This window comes from Balaenoptera acutorostrata, chromosome 3 (genome assembly GCF_949987535.1).
Source record: "Balaenoptera acutorostrata chromosome 3, mBalAcu1.1, whole genome shotgun sequence".
Taxonomy (NCBI): domain Eukaryota; kingdom Metazoa; phylum Chordata; class Mammalia; order Artiodactyla; family Balaenopteridae; genus Balaenoptera; species Balaenoptera acutorostrata.
The window spans coordinates 79,726,219-79,746,034 of NC_080066.1; the positions used below are offsets into that span (position 1 = coordinate 79,726,219).

Genomic DNA, 19,816 nt, shown 5'->3' on the forward strand with positions numbered 1-19,816 from the left:
GACTGGAGAACACTTACACCACAGAAGTCCACCCACTGGAGTGAAGGTTCTGAGCCCCACGTCAGGCTTCCCTACCTGGGGGTCTGGCAACGGGAGGAGGAACTCCTAGAGAATCAGACTTTGAAGGCTAGTGGGATTTGACTGCAGGACTTCGACAGGACTTGGGGAAAGAGAGACTCCACTCTGGGAGGGCACACACACAGTGTGCACATCGGAACCCAGGGGAAGGAGAGTGACCCCAGGGGAGACTGAACCAGACCTACCTGCTAGTGTTGGAGGGTCTCTTGCAGAGGCAGGGGGTGGATGTGGCTCACCGTGGGGAAAAGGACACTGGCAGCAAAAGTTCTGGGAAGTACTCCTTGGCGTGAGCCCTCCCAGAGCCCAGATAGGCTCCAGTGCTGGGTTGCCTCAGGCCAAACAACCAACAGGGAGGGAACCCAGCCCCACCCATCAGCAGTCAAGCAGATTAAAGTTTTTCTGAGCTCTGCCCACCAGAGCAACAGTCCTCAGCTATTTTAAGCTGAGGAGTTTGGGAAACTGACAGAACCAGGAAGGTCACTCTGACGCCCTCCACCCCCACCCCAGCCCTTCTTCCCTGAAACAGGCTATCCTCATGTGAGATGTGCCTTCCCTATATCCAGAGAAAAGGAGCATCCTTATGTCCAAAGAAAAAGGGATGTCAAGAAGAATCCTAACAAACAGGCCTTACTAAGTTTCCCCCAGTTTATAATTACCTCATACTTCTTAATCTATATCATATTCATCCATAATGCCTACTCTTCATCAAACTTAGCATGAAAGTACATAGGTCTGTTTCTTTTGGTCTTCATTTCCTGATGAAGACTTCTGTGTCATGCAAAACTTATATTAAATGAATATGTAAGCTTTTCTCCTGTTAATCTGTCTTTGTCAGTTTGCTTTTCAGATCCAACCAGGAACCCTAAGAAGGTTGAAGAAAACTTTCCTCCTCTACAGAATTAAGATTTTTTTATATACTTATGGATATCTCAGGCTAGATAATTATTCCACTGGTCTCATCCTTTAGGGTTTTCTCTAAGTATGCTGTCAGAAATTACCCCATTAAGTAACTGTTCAACCTCTAAAATTGTTAGTTGTCACTGGCTAAAGAAACCTGTCCTCCTTAAGAGAAAAGTATTACTGGGCGGGTGGTGGGGGGAGGAGGAAGAAAGAAGGAAAAAGAAAGAGAAGTAGCTACACCATGGGTATCTTTTATGTAACAGCTTGTAGTCATGTTACCAACTACAAATGATCCTGTTCTTGAAATTATCATAGAATTACAAGTCTAGAAGGGACTGGAAATTTGTTCATCAACTGCACTTAACCTTGTCACAAAAAGAAAAATTGGAGAAGCCTTGGGTAACCTTATAGATTTGTAGGAGTTCTTTTTATATCCTGGATACTAGTACTTTGTCAGATGTATGTTTTGCAAATATTGACTCCCAGACTGTGGCTTGTCTACTCTTTTTAACCTATGCTTTTTAATAAGCAGAAGTCTAATTCTGATTAAGTCTAATTTATCATTTTTTTCTTTTGCAGTTTTTTTCTTTCTGTATTCTGTGTAAGAATGCTTTGCTTACCCCCTAATTGAAGAGAGATTCTCCTGTGTTTTCTTCTTAAAGCTTTGTCGTTTTAGCTTTTACATTTAGGTCTAGGATCCATCTTGAATAACTTTTGCTTTCAGTGTAAGAGAAGGACTAACATTCATAATTTTCCATATGAATATCCATTTGTTACTGCACTTTTTATTAAGAATCTTCCCTTTTCCCATTGGAATACTTTGACAAATACTGTTGAAAATCAGATGAACTGCATAAATGTGGGTGTACTTCTGGGCTCTATTCTATACCAGTGTCATATTTCTCAATCACACCAGCACCATGCTGTTTAATTACAACAGCTTTATACTACATCTTATGTTAGAGTCAGGTAGCATAAATTCACCAACTTTGCTCTTCACTTCTCAAGACTGCTTTGGGTATTCCAGGTCATTTGTTTTTCTAAAGAAATTTTAAAATTAGCTTGTAAGTTCCTATACAAACACAAAGAATCTTGGTAGGGTTATAATTGGGATTGCATTTAATTTACGGATCAATTTGGGAGGAACTGACATTTTAAGAATATTGTCTTCCTGTTCATGAACATGGTACATCTTTGCATTTGCTGAGGTCTTTTAAAATTTCTCCAAGCAAACTGTTTGCTCAGCAGTTTTCAGTGGTCTTGCATGTCTTCTAACATTTACTCTTAAGTATTTAAATAAAGTTTCTTAGATGCTACTATAAATGACATTTCTTTTCATTTAATTTTTTTAAAAACTAAGCTGTTCTTTACATACAATAAAATGTTCAAATCTTAAGTGTATCACTTAATCAGCTTTGATGAATGCATATTAAGACACAAGACATTTCTGTCATCTCAGAAATGAGTTACCTTCACAGTAGAGCACTTCTCCCAGTGGCAACCACTGATTTGATTTTTATCAACACAGGAGAGTTTTGCCTATCATAGCTGTTCACATAAATGGAGTCATACCGTAGTTTTGAGATTTGGCCTCTTCCACTCAGCATAACATTACTGAGATCATTACATCATTCCATTTTATTGCTGAATAGCATTCAACGTATGAACATAACACAGGTCAGTTATCCACTCTCCTGCTGATGAATATCTGGGATGTTTCCAGTTTTAGGCTATAATGAATAAAGATGCTATGAACATTTTCGATGAAAGCTTTTGGTGAACAATGTTTTCATTTTTCTTGGATAAACCTGGAAGTAAACCTGTGGAGTCATGGAGTAGATGCATACTTAACTTTATAAGAAATTGCCAAACAGTTTTCCAAAGTCATTTACCATTTTACAGTCCAACTAGCAATTTTAACTTTAGCTTTCAAAAAATTTTAGCTATTTTGAACAACAAAGTCCTAATGAATAGCACAGGGAACTATATTCAATATCCTGTGATAAACGATAATGGCAAAGAATATAAAAAAAGAATGTCTCTATGTGTATAACCGAGTCACTTTGCTGTACAGCAGAGATTGCCACAACATGGTAAATCAACTCTACTTCAATTAAAAAAAAATAAAACAAATTTTTAGCTATTCTGGTAGGTGTGTACTGTCACGTCATTGTGGTTTTAATTTTCATGTACCTGACAGCTAACAATGTGGAGCATTTTTTAACGTGTTGACTGCCCGTTTGTATACTGTCTTTTGTGAAGTGTCTGTTGTAAAAAATTGGACTGCTTCTTTCTTATTACTGAGTTGTCAGGGATCATTATATAGTCTACACTTAAGTCCTCTGTCAAATATATGTGTTGCTAATACCTTCTCCCATTCTGTGGCTTCTCTTTTCCTTTTCTTGATGGTGTTCTGGGATGAATGCAAGCTTTAAATTTTAATTAAGTTCAATTCATCAATTTTTCTTCCATGTTCTATGCTTTCTATATCTTCTGTAAAAAATTTTTGTTTATCTTGAAGTGGTAAAGATATTAATCTATTTTTTTCCCTATCAGCTTTATTATTTTAGCTCATATTTAAGTCCATGATCCATCTCAAACTTATGTTTGTCTATGATGTAAGTTAAAAGTTGAAGTTCTTTTTTTTAAAAATATTGTTTTATAGTTGTTCCAGCACCATATATTGAAAAGAGATGTTTCTTTTCTTACTGAATTGCTGGAGTGCTCTTATCAAACACCATTTCCCATATAGGGATGGATCCCTTTCTGGACTCTATCCTGTTCCATGATCTATTTGTCAGTCTTTATAAGAAAACTACGCTGTCTTGATTAGTATTGCTTTACAGGAAGTCTTTAAGTCAGGTAAAGTCCTTCTTCCTTTCTTTTTGAAGATTCTTCTGGCTCTTCTTAATTCTCTGCCTTTTCAGATCAACTTTTAAATAATCTTGTCAATGTTTTATAAAGAGCCTCCTGGAATTCTGACTGGGATTGCATTAAATCTATAGCCCAGTGGAACTAACATCTAAATGATACTGAGTCTTCCAATTCATGAACATGGTACATGTCTCTATTTATTTAGATCTTCTTTGATTTCTATCATCAATATTTTATAGTTTTCATTGTTGAAGTCTTATCTTTTTTTAAAAATTTGTTTTATATGAATGGCTGGATTTTTATTTATTTATTTATTTATTGGCTGTGTTGGGTCTTCATTTCTATGCGAGGGCTTTCTCTAGTTGTGGCAAGCGGGGGCCACTCTTCATCGCGGTGCGCGGGCTTTTCACTGTTGCGGCCTCTCTTGTTGTGGGGCACAGGCTCCAGACGCGCAGGCTCAGTAGTTGTGGCTCGCGGGCCTAGTTGCTCCGCGGCATGTGGGATCTTCCCAGACCAGGGCTCGAACCCGTGTCCCCTGCATTGGCAGGCAGATTCTCAACCACTGCGCCACCAGGGAAGCCCAAAGTCTTATCATCTTTTGTTAAATTTATCCCTCTGTATTTTATACTTTTTGATGTGACTATAAACAATACTGTTTTTTTAAAATAGAAGTATAGTTGATTTACAATATTGTGCCAATCTCTGATGCACAGCAAAGTGACTCAGTTATACATATATACATTCTTTTTTTATATTCTTTTCCATTATGGTTTATCACAGGATACTGAATATAGTTCCCTGTGCTATACATTAGGACCTTGTTGTTTATCCATTCTAAATGTAATAGTTTGCATCTACCGACCTCAAAATCCCAGTCCATCCCTCTCCCTCCCCTTGGCAACCACAAGTCTGTTCTCTATGTCTGTGAGTCTGTTTCTGTTTTGTAGATAGGTTCATTTGTTCCATATTTTAGATTCTACATATACATGGTATCATATTGTATTTGTCTTTCTCTTTCTGACTTCACTTAGTATGATAATCTCTAGTTGCATCCATGCTGCTGCAAATGGCATTATTTTGTTCTTTTTTATGGCTGAGTAGTATTCTATTGTATATATGTACCACATCTTCTTTATCCATTCATCTGTTGATGGACATTTAGGTTGTTTCCATGTTTTGGCTATTGTGAACAGTGCTGCTATGAACATTGAGGATGCATGTATCTTTTTGAATTATAGTTTGGTCCAGGTATATGCCCAGGAGTAGGGCTGCTGAATCATATGGTAATTCTATTTTTAGTTTTCTGAGGAACCTCCATACTGTTTTCCATAGTGGCTGTACCAACTTACATTCCCACCAACAGTATAGGAGGGTTCCCTTTTCTCCACACCCTCTCCAGCATTTGTTATTTGCAGACTTTTAAAAATATTTATTTATTTATTTAGGCTGCACCGGGTCTTAGTTGCAGCACACAGGATCTTTGTTGCAGCATGCAACTTCTTAGTTGCAGCATGAGAACTCTTAGTTGCAGCATGAAAACTCTTAGTTGCAGCATGCATGTGGGATGTAGTTCCCCACCTGGGGATTGAACCCGGGCCCCCTGCATTGGGAGTGTGGAGTCTCACCCACTGGACCACCAGGGAAGCCCCTGTGGACTTTTTAATGATGGCCATTCTGACCGGTGTGAGGTGGTACCTCACTGTAGTTTTGATTTGCATTTCTCTAATAATTAGTGATATTGAGCATCTTTTCATGTGCCTACTGGTCATCTCTATGTCTTCTTTGGAGAAATGTCTATTAAGGTCTTCTGCCCATTTTTCGATTGGGTTGTTTGTTTTTTTGCTGAGTTGTATGAGCTGTTTGTATATTTTGGAGATGAAGCCCTTGTCTGTCTCATCATTTGCAAATATTTTCTCCCATTCTGTAGGTTGTCTTTTCTTTTTCTTATGGTTTCTTCTGCTGTGCAAAAGCTTGTAAGTTTGATTAGGTCCCATTTTAAACAATACTGTTTTGATAATTTCAATTTCTAATTGTTCACTGCTAGTATATAGAAATATAATTGACTTTTTGAGATTGCCTATGTAACCTGTGACATAGCTAAAAGTACTTATTAGTTCTAGAAGTGTTCTTGATGATTCCTTAGGACTTCTTATGTACACAGACATATCATCTGCCAATTCAGCTGAATTTATTCCTTTCCAATTTTATGCCTTTTTTCCCCTTGCCTTATTACACTGGCTAGGACATAAAATTCAGGTAATGAGAGTGGAAATTCTTACCTTTTTCCTAATATAAGAGGGAAAACATTTAGTCTTTCACCTTTAAGCATGCAATTACACTTAAAAGCTATAGATCTTTCATGCAAGTCTTTTTATCAAACTGAGGAAGCTGCTTTCTGTACTGAGTTTGTTGAGAGGTTTTATCATGGATATTTGATTTTGTTGAATACTTTTTCTACATCTTTGGAAATGGTTTTCTTCTTAAGTCTGTTAATGTGTTGAACTACACTGGCTGATTTTCAACAATTAAGCCAAACTTTCACTTCTGGTACAAACCACATGTGCATTTTGAGGATCAAGGTGTTGCTCACCTTGTAAAATGAGCTGCGAAGTGTTCCCTCCTCCTCTGTTTTCTAAAATAGTTTGTGTAAGATTGGTATTATTTTTCCCCGTAAGCATTTAAAAGAATTCACCAATGAAACCATATGACAGTCAAGCTTTCTTTGTGAAAAAGCTTTTGAAATAAATTTACTTGTATTAATAGATACAGAGTTATTCAAACTCTCTGTTTCATCTTGTCCCCTTTTGGTAAGTAATATTCAAGAAATTTGCTTATTTCACCAAAGTTGTCAAATTTATTAAGTTATTCCCAACACTTCCTTATTATTCTTTTAATGTATATATGATTTACAGTGATAACCTCTCTTCCATTTCAGATATTGGTAATTGGTGTTCTTTCCCCCTCCTTCTCTCTCCCCCTTTGTTTTAATTAGTCTAGCTAGGACTTATTAATTTTATGGGTCTTTTCAAATAATCAAATTCTGGCTTTGTTAGCTTTTTCTATTATTTGTGTAATATTACACTGATTCCTGCTCTTATTTGTACTGCTTTCTCCCTTCCACTTATTTTGTGCTTCTTTTTCTAGCTTCATAGGGCAGAACCTCAGGTCATGTACTGTAGATCTTTTTTAATACAAGCATTTAGGGCTATACATTTTCTCCAAGGCACTGCTTTAATTGCACCAACACATTTTGCTATATCATATTTCATTATAATTTAGTTAGAAATATTTTCTAAATTCCCTTCTGATTTCTTGTTAAAACCATGGGTTATTTAGATATGCCCATGTCTAAATGAAACAGCCCTATCATTTCCAAATATTTGGTGTTTTTCTAGGTAACTCACTGACTTCTAATTTAATTCGTTTGTGGTCAGAAAAAATACTTTGTATGATTTTAAACCTTTTCAGTTTATTGACACTGATTTAAAGATGAGCACATTGTTCAATCCTGTTGAGTGTAACATGTACCCTTGAAAGGGATTTATATCTTCAGTTGTTGGGAACAGAATTTTTAAGTATCAGTTAGGTCACGGTAGTTTATATGGATCATTTAGTTCTATGTCTTTACTAAATTTTTGTCTACTTATTCTGTCAACTGCTAAGAGAGGTATTCAGACCTTCAACTGTGACTGCGAACTTCTCTCTCTCTCTTTAATTATACCGATTTTTGTTTCATTTATTTTGAAGCTCTGTTATTAGGTGTATACACATTTATCATTGTTTTATCTTCCTTCTGTATTGACTTTTATCATTTTATCATTATCAAATGTCTGTATATAATGAGATTGACTGTAATGGAAAAAGAGGATGGTAAAGAAGCAAATGGTATGGGTAAATTTCTAAGTAACAGTTAACTGAGTTTTTAAAGTTAACTGTTATTTTTTTCAAGGGTATAATATCTTAACTCTGATGAAAATTAAGTCCCTTGGGGAGAAAACAAGACCCTGCCTCCTCTAGGCTGAAGACTTTGAGAAAAACTTACACAAATTTGAATAAACACTTGTTTAAGAGGCAGCAATACAAACTGCCATAATCATAAAAGGATTTTTTACTTCATGGTGACAGTTATTGAAGTATTATACCTATCGGGGGTTTTTTTTTGGACAGTTAATATTATTCTTATTTTTTTAGAATTAATTTTATTGGAGTATAGTTGATTTACAGTATTGTATTAGTTTCTGCTGTACAGCAAAGTGAATCAGTTATACATATACATATACCCACTCATTTTTAGATTCTTTTCCCATATATACTGTAGGTCCTTATTAGTTATCTATTTTATATATAGTAGTGTGTATACATCAATCCCAACCTCCCAATTTATCCCTCCCCCCATACCTATTTTTAATAAAGATGTTGGCTTCTATGCTCTGTGTTGAACCAAAAAAAATTCAATTGCAGAATGATCTATCAATGTTTCCAGTAACACTGCTACACCAGCTTCCTTTTAATGGCTCATCAGTTATGCCATTGCCGTGAAGGTAATATGAGGAGACTCATTTAGCAACATATTATTACATCATCTTAACATGAAGTAAGGCCCATCAGGCATTATTAAATTAGTCTGAATTTTGCAGTATGTCAGCAGCATTTTATGTACATTAATAGCAGAGTTAAATGTTCCTTGGGGGATTCTGTTGAAGAAAAATGATTTCAAAGTGGTGTTTGGATATAATTTTGTAGTCACTATTTATATTTTGTTCTATTATCATTGTGTGGTTAAGATTATTATGTTGCTTGTGAATAGGTAAGATAAAATGGCAGCCAATTATTAATTGTTTGGTGTATTTTTTTCTTCTCTGACCCATTATAATAAATACAGTTTGGAATACAGGTTTTTCTTTGAATGGGAGTGATACATCTTTTTAAACTCTTGAATTTCCTGGGTTTACTACTTAGGCCTCAAATCAGCTGGTGTGAACCAGCATAACTTCTCCTGGCAACTACAGCATAGCCAGAGCTAAGTAACAATAATAAATAGCAAAGCCATTGTTCCTTTCACAGTAAGGAATACTTTCACTTATTTTAAGAGCCCTCTGGTCTTCATTAATGTTATTTATCCTTGTTGCAGTATAATCTTCTCTCATCTGTGCTGAATTTTGGGCTTCCTCTTTGGGGCTCATGCATTGCTTCCATGAATTCTTCAAAAACAAATCTTTCCCTGACTTGAATACCTATAAATCTTCTTGTATATAGGAATATTGTTATTTTATATTTCATACATTCCCGTAACCTTGTTCTCTTTTCCTTAGGCCTGCCTGATCTCTCCAACATGTGATAAATAATTATTAAAAAGCAATCTTACGGGCTTCCCTGGTGGCGCAGTGGTTGAGAATCTGCCTGCTAATGCAGGGGACACGGGTTCGAGCCCTGGTCTGGGAAGATCCCACATGCCACGGAGCAGCTGGGCCCGTGAGCCACAGCTACTGAGCCTGCGCGTCTGGAGTCTGTGCCCCGCAACGGGAGGGGCGGCAATAGTGAAAAGCCCGCGCACCGCGATGAAGAGCGGTCCCCGCACCGCGATGAAGAGTGGCCCCCACTTGCCGTAACCAGAGAAAGCCCTCGCACGAACCGAAGACCCAACACAGCCAAAAATAAATAAATAAATAAATAAAGTAGCTATAAAAAAAATAAAAAAAAAAAAAAAAGCAATCTTACAGTTTCTTCTTTTTTAATACTCCATATGTGCTTGTATTTGGAGTATACAGAGGAACTGGGTTTCTCAAAGCATAATCCCCAGTCGATGTGAATTAAAATCACCTGGGGTACTTGTTAAAAATAGAAATTCTCAGGCCCCTCCTTGACTGAACAAATTAAAATGGGAGGGAGGTAAGGGATTCTTACCTGCAGTATAATTACATCAAGGTTAAAAACATCAAGCATGAGTTTAGAAGGTTTACCACTTGCTAGATGTACGGCACTGAGCAAATTACTGATACCTCTGGAGAACACTCATTTTCTAACCTGCAAAATGGGTGCTGTTAAAAGGAGTAAATGTGGGAGTTCCCTGGTGGCCTATTGGTTAGGATTCCGGGCTTTCACTGCTGAGGGCCTGGGTTCAATCCCTGGTCGGGGAACTAAGATCCTGCGGGCTGTGGGTATGGCCAAAAAAAAAAGGGGGGGTGGGCAGATTAAATGTGTAATTCAATGCCTGGCTTAGTTAGTGCTCAGTAAATGATAACAATTATTATTAGAGTGCTATGCATTTAGGTTTGAATAAATGTTTTGATATGAGAATTAAATCTGGTATAAACACATATTAATCACTGGTAAAAACTGTTAAGATTCATCTTTGCAAAATTGGAGAATTACATAAATGGAGTTTATCACTGATTCTAACTAAATAGCAACACCTCTGCCAAGGGAGTATAAAAAATGTTACGTGAAAACTCATTAATTAATATAAGCATTAACAATAATTTAACAGCTGCAGCTGTAATTTCAAAGACCTTACAATAGTTTTTTTTCCCCTCAAGTTTAGCAGTAGTGTTAACATTAGACCAGTGGTTCTCAATCTTTTGGTTTCTTAAAAATAATATTAAGGACTCAGAATAGCTTTTTTTGGTGGGTTATATGAATCGAAACATTTTAAAATATGCATTCATTTTGTAAAATACTTTCCCTTTCAAGTACATGCAGTTTAGCCTTCAGAGACTTACAAAGTATGTGGGGAAAAACTGCTAATTCTATTTTTCAAGTGAATAAGTCAATACAGAGATGGGATTTAAGGTTAAATGCCTTGTCTTAGAACCACAGGTCAGTAACTCGCAGAGATGGGATTTGAACCTAGGTATTCTGATTCTGAAAGGCATAATTATGGGAGAGGTATTAAATGAAGTAATATTGTTAGTATGACAGTTAAGTGCCTATGTCTAAAATTAGGGGAGGGGTGTCTCATGAAAGGCATGCAGACAGCGGAAAACTAATTTAATATATTCTGCCTTTCCTTTGTATGCTTTTTGGCTTGATTCTGATGGGAATCTACAGGCAAACTGAGTGTTTAGGATCCTCAGTGTAAAGATGTGGGGAAAGAAGCAGAGAAAACGGCCATTAGTAGAAATGCAACATGCTAAGGAATATGCAAGAGCTGAAAGAAAGTTTCCAAGTCAAAGAGATTGTAGGAAGCTCAAAAAATTGGATGTAGATTTGCAAGTAGCACTTTGCAAGAAACCGCCCTCAACAGGAAACCCCTTGTGTCTTGTCACTTTAGCAAAGCTATATTATAACTACCCTTAAACCAGGCACTTGCCATGGTCTGGTCATCTCTGGCCCAAGCAGTTTTCAGATCTTTTGATGACACAATACCTTGCCTAACCTGTTGGTTCTTCCCATAGATCAAAGAAGAAGAAATGAAGAATAAGTACTTAACAGATGACCAGACCTCTCCCCTAGTTTCCCCTTTAGTAATCTCATGAACAAACTGTGTGAACAAACTTGTGAACAAGACAGCATCTAAAGAAAGATCACAAGAAGTCAACAAGACTACATGCAGTGGGGGATGGCAATGACTCTGATCCCTTATCTCAAAGATTAACTGAGATTACTTCTTCTTTTTTCCCCTTTAAAAACTGTCTTGGCTGAGCAGAACCTTTGGAGTTGGTTTTGGGGGGACACAAGTCTGCCTTCTCCCCAGATTGGCAGCTGTCTGATTAAAAGCAATCTTCCTTTCTACCAACACCTTCCCCTCAGGTATTGATTTTCAGCAAGCACTAGACCTGAGTTTGGTAACAGGTTGAAATGAAAGTACTTCCAACATTAGTAAGTTTAACATAGGATGGTCAAGCTACACAGAGCAATTTTATGTTCTTCTTGTACTCTATCAGCAACACTGTTCTTTTCATGAGGAAATAAACAAACATCATTTTCAGAAATAAGCATTTTGGAAGAGGGTAGGAAGCTAACTGCTACTTTGCCTCCAGTTAAAATGGAGGTGAGCTATGAAATTCTTTGATGATAGAGAAAGACAATCTGATGAACTGTGGAAGGGAAACCATTTTAAGCAGAGGAGCAGAAAAAAAGAAACTATGTTTAATTACTAAAAACCCACCACATTTAGTCACAAATTAAATGCACAAATAATGGTGAAATAAATTGGAAAAATTTCTACCTCCTCTGTTAAAGTCTTTATCTATGTGTTAAAAAATTATCTCACTGCTTTTGTTATTTATTAACTTACTTGACAGCCTGGTAATCCAGTATCTCTGCTGTACAGGGAAAATGAGCCTCTCTCTGACGTTTTTCCTGTAAAACAAAGAAAATAGTTCCATATAAAAATCCTCATTTACTGACACACAGTCAATTCAACTTCTAGACCATTCATGGAAGTACAGAGAATAAATGAGAAACAAGAAGACAAAAATCCAATAAATAAGACTTAAAAAGCTCACTACCATTCCAGTCATGTGAAATAATGAAAAAAAAATATTCAAAAGAATAGATATCTATAGAGCCAATAGTATGATTCATATACCCACAAGTGAGAATGTTTTCCCATATTTGCTTCAGATTGAACACTCCCCCCTTTCCTTCTCTCTCTGAGAAATTGAAACAGTAAAGATACAGTTCACATCTCACCCCAGACCACAAGGTAACCACCATCATAAAACTGGTATATGATTCCCATGTATATTTTGAATCTTTTAGTACATATTCATGTATTCAAACAATATACATTACTATTTGTGTTTAATACATTTAAACAGATGGGATTACATGGTATATATCTTGAGATAGATGTTAAAAGTAAACACCTAGTTCATTCATTTTTTACTGCTATAGAATGTCCCATTATACAAATAAAACCACAGTGATCTATTCTCCTACCGAAAAATAGAAAAACAGTTTCTGCTTTTTTTTCTAGTTATCATGAACAATGCTTGAACAAATATCCTTGCACGTCCTATATACACATAAGAGTTTCTCCAGGATAGACACAAAGAAGTGAAACTGCTGGGTTAAACAATGCACACTTTCAACTTCATAAGTATTACCTTTCTCTGAAGTTGTCATGCCAATTTATACTCTTCCCCGAAATGTATAAGAATTCCTGTTGGGATTATACTTACAGTTCAAAAGCTGATGGCTAAGTATCAGGAATGGTATAGGCCAGCTCTAGAGGGAGAGCAGGTGTCTCACAGTGCTGACAATTGACAGCAGTGTTCTTACTCGTTTGCTTTTCAGTACACATGAGTTTAAGTAAGTTCAGGAAAGCCAATTTTCAAATAGTATATAGTTTTAAACGAAACAGTCTTTCACAAATAGACATGTTGCTTAAAAAGATTTCTGCAAGGATCACAGTTTGATGTTAATATCAAAGATAGAGATACAAGTAAAAATGACAATGGCAGAGCTAATTCTTTTTCTTCATTTCAGGGTAAAAAAAAACACAATGTAATTAAATCTGACAAGTTATCCAAAATATTTAAAATTATTGAGGCTATATGAAGTCACCATAATTGTATACTATACACTGAGATATCAGCTTGTGATTATACAAAAATGTATAGTTTATTAATTTAAAAAACTGCACACATAGATGGGATGCTCAAAATTGTTTACTGATAGGGTGCATAATTTTAAAAAAACTTAGAGACATATGTACTAATATTCTATCATTTTCATTGATGTATGCACCCCACTGATGTATTCAACTGGCCAATTGATGTAGAAATCTTACAACTCTGAACTTGGCATCTACTGAACCTTGAGCTATACAAAATAATTCTTGTAATAACAAAGCTAGTTATTAGAAAACACTTTAATAATTAAAAGTATAATTTCTGAGCCCATTAGGATATTATGGCATATGTCTTAAGAAGCACTTACTGTCTGTTCCTGATGAAGCACCTATTTCAGGTGAAGCAATGCCAACACATAAAAACGCTGATTTATGAGAACAGGTTAATTAATGTGGTCTAGTTGCCTCACATTATCACCACCAAGTAGTATGTTCTACGTAAAGAATTTTAATTTGCAAAATATGCATATGAAATTAAAAAGAAAAACATTTCTAACTCTTTAAATATATCCTTCACAAGTAAGACTGCTTATAAAAGTCAAGGTGATATCTCACAGTTTTAGATTCTACACTTCAACTCTTGGAATGTGGCTTCACAAAATCCTTAAAGGATTATGCATTTGCAATTCTGACACACACCCCTCCCTGCCAGACCAAGAATATGGAAGAGACTGAAGGGATATGCCAACACACCACAACAGGCAGACAGATCACTGGGAAAAAATAAAGAACAGCCCACATCTATGATTTGCAGGTAGTACTTTATTAATCAACTACATTAAACAAGTTTATGAGATGTTCAAAATGATTCTCAGTATATGTCTTTAATTTTAAGAAAATGTTGCCTTTAAAAACAAATCATGGGGCTTTCCTGGTGGCGCAGTGGTTAAGAATCCACCTGCCAATGCAGGGGACACGGGTTTGAGCCCTGGTCTGGGAAGATCCCACAAGCCGCGGAGCAACTCAGCCTGTGCACCACAACTACTGAGCCTGCGCTCTAGAGACCGCAAGCCACAACTACTGAGCCTGCATGCCTAGAGCAAGTGCTCTGCAACAAGAGAAGCCACTGCAATGAGAAGCCCGCACACCACAATGAAGAGCAGCCCCCGCTCGCCGCAACTAGAGAAAGCCCGCATGCAACAACGAAGACCCAACGCAGCCAAAAATAAAATGAAATAAAATAAATAAATTTATGAAAAGAAAAAATAACAAATCATGTCTCATACACTTGGCAGGACAGAATTGGGAGACAGTAACATTTTAAACCAATATCATAAAGTTTAAAAAAAAAGACTATGCCAATGAGTTGTCATTCACAATACACTATCAACTTATTACTAGTTGAAATACTTACCAAGTCCTTTTTACCTTGTAAATTCTTCCTGAAACGTTATCTCAAACAACCAGTAAAGACTTGAAACTAAGCAACAACTGTTATACTTTCACTCAAATATACTAGTAAGGAATCTTTTTTTTTTTTTTTTTTTTTATTGTTGAGGTGGAAAAGGGAACAGAGTGAGAGATCAATATTAGGTCTGTTTTTTAAATAAAGTACAGATTTCAAATACAATCTTAATTTAAGTATCTGTGTGGAGGCTATCCATCAGATAGACTGTTTAAGAAAATGTGAAGTTTTAAAACTTACTTCCTGTACCTATTAAAATTTCTAAACAACTTCTTTTTTTTTTTTTTTTTAAATGGTATCCATTTTTATTTTTTTTTTAATTTTATTTATTTATTTATGGCTGTGTTAGGTCTTCGTTTCTGTGTGAGGGCTTTCTCTAGTTGCGGCAAGTGGGGGCCACTCTTCATCACGGTGCGCGGGCCTCTCACTATCGCGGCCTCTTGTTGCAGAGCACAGGCTCCAGATGCGCAGGCTCAGTAATTGTGGCTCACGGGCCCAGTTGCTCCACGGCATGTGGGATCCTCCCAGACCAGGGCTCGAACCCGTGTCCCCTGCATTGGCAGGCAGATTCTCAACCACTGCGCCACCTGGGAAGCCCCTAAACAACTTCTTTTCACAGAGGATATTCAAACCAGAGAGAATGAAAACTCATTTAATATAAGCTCAACATATTTCAAAGTAAAAGTTCCTTCTGAAATGGAAAGCTGGTAGCTTGTTTTTAAAATGACAATGAACCTAATTCAAATGAGATTCCAAAATGTAAATACATTTTTATTTCACCTTTAATTTGTTAGGAACTATTTATTTCTTAGGGACTTAGAAGTCTGGGTACTCCTGAAATATAATAATGCATACTCAGTCTGAGATTTAAAAGACAATAATCTTTAATTCTTTCAAAATTACTTTTCATAAGAACTCTTTTCATGAATTAAAATGAATCCTACGTCTTTTTATTTAATCTTAGGTGTCTGACAAATAAGAAAAACTTCTGACTACTGTATTATGGGGTTACTACTTTTACATAAATATTATACATAAATTACAGTATGTGGACAATTTTAACAGTAAACATCAGCTGAATACAATTTAACAACTATTAGTAACTTAATGTATATCTAATTTCCCTGGAAACACCTATGAAAAAATATTATAAAAATTTTACTGGGGTATTCTAGCAGAGGGGTTTTATTTGTGTGTGGGTGCGTATGCATCCTGGGCCTCTTTGGCAGTCTTCACAATAATGTTTTTAAAAGTACAAAGCAAAATATGTAGTATTGTAAAGTAAACTGGTATGTTATTAAAATGTTAAAGAAATTTGCTGCGTAGTAATATATGTGCCTTTTAATTAACACATTAAATAGTAAGATCTAGAACCAGGCCTATTAACAATGGTAATTTCAAATCATAAATGACAGTTTAAAGATATCTGCAACAACTATATTATGCTATGAGAATATCTGTTCTATTAGTGACAAAAATCATAGATACTATCAGGACTGTTTTGCTACCCTCATTCAAAATTGAAGGAAATGCTAAATTTTACTTGGAGACTGGAAAAATAAAAATGACAATTTTTTCCCTGTCCAAGTTCACTGATTTTCCTTCCATTCTGGGGGTCTCTGGACTCCACCCTAAGAACCTCAACACTAGGAGAAGAGCAACATGTATTGAAAGATATACATTTATATACATATTTGTATATCAAGCCAAACACATATTTCATAAATAAGTATTTTGTGTGCAAAAGTATTTTAAGTTCCTAGACTTACATGGTTTACATTAATCAGACTCAGTATTTTCTGACCCCAAACTGAGAAATGCTCAAGATACGACAGATGAGTTTGACTAATTTGGACAGGATTTATAACAGTTGTTCAAGAAATAGCAAATTACTGATTCAAGAAATTATTTTACCCAGTTGTTTGTATAAGATGTATGAACTATTAGAGGCAGTCATTACTATAACAAATTTTCTTGGAATTAAAAAAAATAATTCTAAGTTATTTTGTTCCATAGCAAAAACATACATGTCACAACAGTAAGTTGCAACTCTCCATTGCTTGCCTAAGCTCCAAAACTACAAACTAATGTTAATATTAGTTTATAAAGAACTCTTCAAAAGATAATTTTACCTACATTCTTTTGGCATAGGACACAATCAACAGTCAAGTTGAGGCTGAGGATTGATAGGCACAGTTCATTCCCATTCCTTGCCAACCCATTCCTCCCCAACCCAATCACAAATATCCAAGAGTTGACTAGATGGAAGAATCTGAGTTTGATAAATTCCATCAAACATTTATGGGTTAGTCAATCTGACAGATGGTGGGGTTATGAGATGAAGAACCAAGCCTGCGCCCTTAATAGGTGTCAACAAGTAGAAAAGTTTATACCCTACTTGGATGAAAAACAAGTTTCACAGTTAAGGTCAGGTGTCTTGAGGTTCAGATCCAAAACGCACTGTGGGTGGTTCCAGAAGAGTGGACAGACAATTGCCTGGGGCTAACACAATCGATAAGGCCTACTGAATGAGGAAGGGGACCCCTATTCAAACCTGAATGGAGTAATAGGCACCTTCTGATCATACTAAAGGTGGAGATGAAACTACCCACCATTTCACAGAAGATGGGTCTTCTGAGTAGGTGGCCCATGTGAGAACAATACAGCCTTTTAAGGCAAGTGACTTTCAAACAAAAGTGGTCTGGGACATAAGCTGTATTCTGCCCTACATACAGCTTAAGAGTTGTCAAATTGGTTTTCATTTAGACCCAGATCACGCCACCCCAAGGCTGTGAGAACAATCAGTCTCAAGGATAAAAGGGATATGCACTGACTGGGACAAGTTGATCAAACACCTGAGTAAACTCTAAGGTCAGAGCTGAACATGCTTCCTTTGCCCAAGGCCTAAAGAGTGAGAATCTAGCTAGTCTTGGAAGTTTCTAGTGTGGTGAGAACCAAATATAAAGAGGATCCCATCTTTCATCTGATAGAGAGATAGCTCACTGATTTTTTTTCAAAAGCAATTAAATGCCCTTTTCCCCTAATCGGCAAAAGAAAAAGAAGGGGGTAGAAAGGTAAGGACTAAAAACACAAAATGTCAAAGAGAAAAGGAAATGTAAGACGACACAAAAGAAGAGAAACATGGAAACCTGCCTTCCTTTACAACTCTATCTGCATTTTATTACTCCATAAGTGCCATCAAGAATATACTGGCTTTATTAGACTAAATTAGACTAAAATTAGACTAAAATTAGACTAAATTTAGACACAAATTAGACTAAAAAAAAAAAATTGAACCACAGAAACCAAGTCATCCTATCCTGTACTTATATAAGTGATTTTTCTAAACGTAAATGCAGGATTTCATTTCCTTAAATAAAATTATTTTAAATTTCATCTTTGATTCATCACATTACCCTAACCTATCTGAATTTATGCTAAATACTTGGAAGCCCCAGAAAAGAGGGGTAGGAAGAACATGACCAGAAATTTCTAACGCTTACTCCACCTCAAAAATTGAAGGCATGTCCACTCCCAGAGGAGTGGAGGAAAGAGTTGAAATGACAGGAATCCTCTTGGCAGGTCATTTATGTTGGTGGAATGTACCACACCCAATTTTGGGAACCCTGGTTGTAAGGGTTCAGATTTTAAACAGGGTAAAAGTAAACTCCAATTCTGGAAACTCCTTGAAGTGCAGGTGAATTAAAGGACCCCTACATCATTTCTGAGTAATTATAAATACCAAGTAAGACCAAATGACCTTTCCCAGGATCAAAGACTCATTTTTCAATGAGACTTCAGAGGTTACCTAGTCCAACTCCCACCCAAAGCAGTACTACTTTGAACACAGAGTCTCACCAAAAAAGGACCACTGATGATTGCCTTCTACTTTGTATCACCCACATTTTAAGAATAACACTAAAAAGCCAAAGTGTAGGGATGGTGAGGGAGAACTCTCAGAAAATAGAATTTCCAACAGTAAAATAAAAACTCTGCAGAATATTATATAACATTCCAGTTATTCTTATTAGTAAAGGGATTTGTGTAACGATTAGCTCTTTTGTTGCAAATCTATTTATTAATGCAGTGGGAGACTTAATAGACATTTTTAGCAGCCAAGTTACTACTGGTGAATCACAATGAGTTCATGTTTATTGGACATTCAGGTATTTTATGGTGAAATGGTTATTCACATTTTTTGCTCACTTTTTTCCTATTGGATTGTCATTTACTTGCTGATTTGCAGGAGTCCACATATTTTTGATACAAAACCTTTTATTGTATCTATATAAATATTTTATGTAGGCTGCCTTTTCACTCTCTTAATGGTGTCTTTTGATAAACATAAATTCTTCATTTTAACATAGTCCAATTTGTGCATTTTCCCCTTTATGGTTAACATTCTTTGGTGTGTGCACTGTTTAAGAATCTCTGCCTGTTCCAAGGTTACAAATCTATTTTTCTATGTTTTCTTCTAAAAGCTTAATCTTTCACACACTTAAATCTGAATTTGGTTTTTGTGTATGTTGGTAGGGGGTCAAGGTACAACTTTTTCCCGTAGGGATATCCAATTGACTTCAGTACTGTTTTATTGAAAAGATGATCCACATCTTAAAAGTATCACTGTGGCTGCTGTGTGGAGAATAAATTATGGGGGAACAAGTATGAAAGCAGGAAGACCAATTAGAAGACTTACTGAAATAATCCAGATGAAAGCTAGTGATGGCTTTAATTGTCCTGACCCACTGAGGTACGTACTATTAAATCCCCATTTCACTAATGAGGAAAAATAATTTGCCCAAGGTCACAGACTAAGTAGATGAAAGACTAGAATGTAGGGCTATCTGACACCAAATTCTTAACAGCATACTATACTGCATTATTTTCCATTGGAGGTTTAGGACACAATTCTTATATTCTAATCATATACATAGACATTTAGTGGATCCCAAATACAGTATAAAATTTTTTCTCCATTGAGC

General features: G+C 36.1%; 1 protein-coding gene across 8 annotated transcripts in view; it reads right to left on the reverse strand.

The window, feature by feature from the left end:
• Positions 1-19,816, reverse strand: part of TCF12 (transcription factor 12) — a 375,328-nt gene that overhangs the window by 102,311 nt on the left and 253,201 nt on the right. For all 8 annotated transcript variants that reach the window (XM_057542292.1, XM_057542293.1, XM_007194942.2 and 5 more), the window contains one exon: positions 12,089-12,153. In XM_057542292.1, the coding sequence (XP_057398275.1) occupies positions 12,089-12,153 (65 nt within the window). Of the gene's footprint in view, positions 1-12,088; positions 12,154-19,816 lie in introns of those variants that run through there.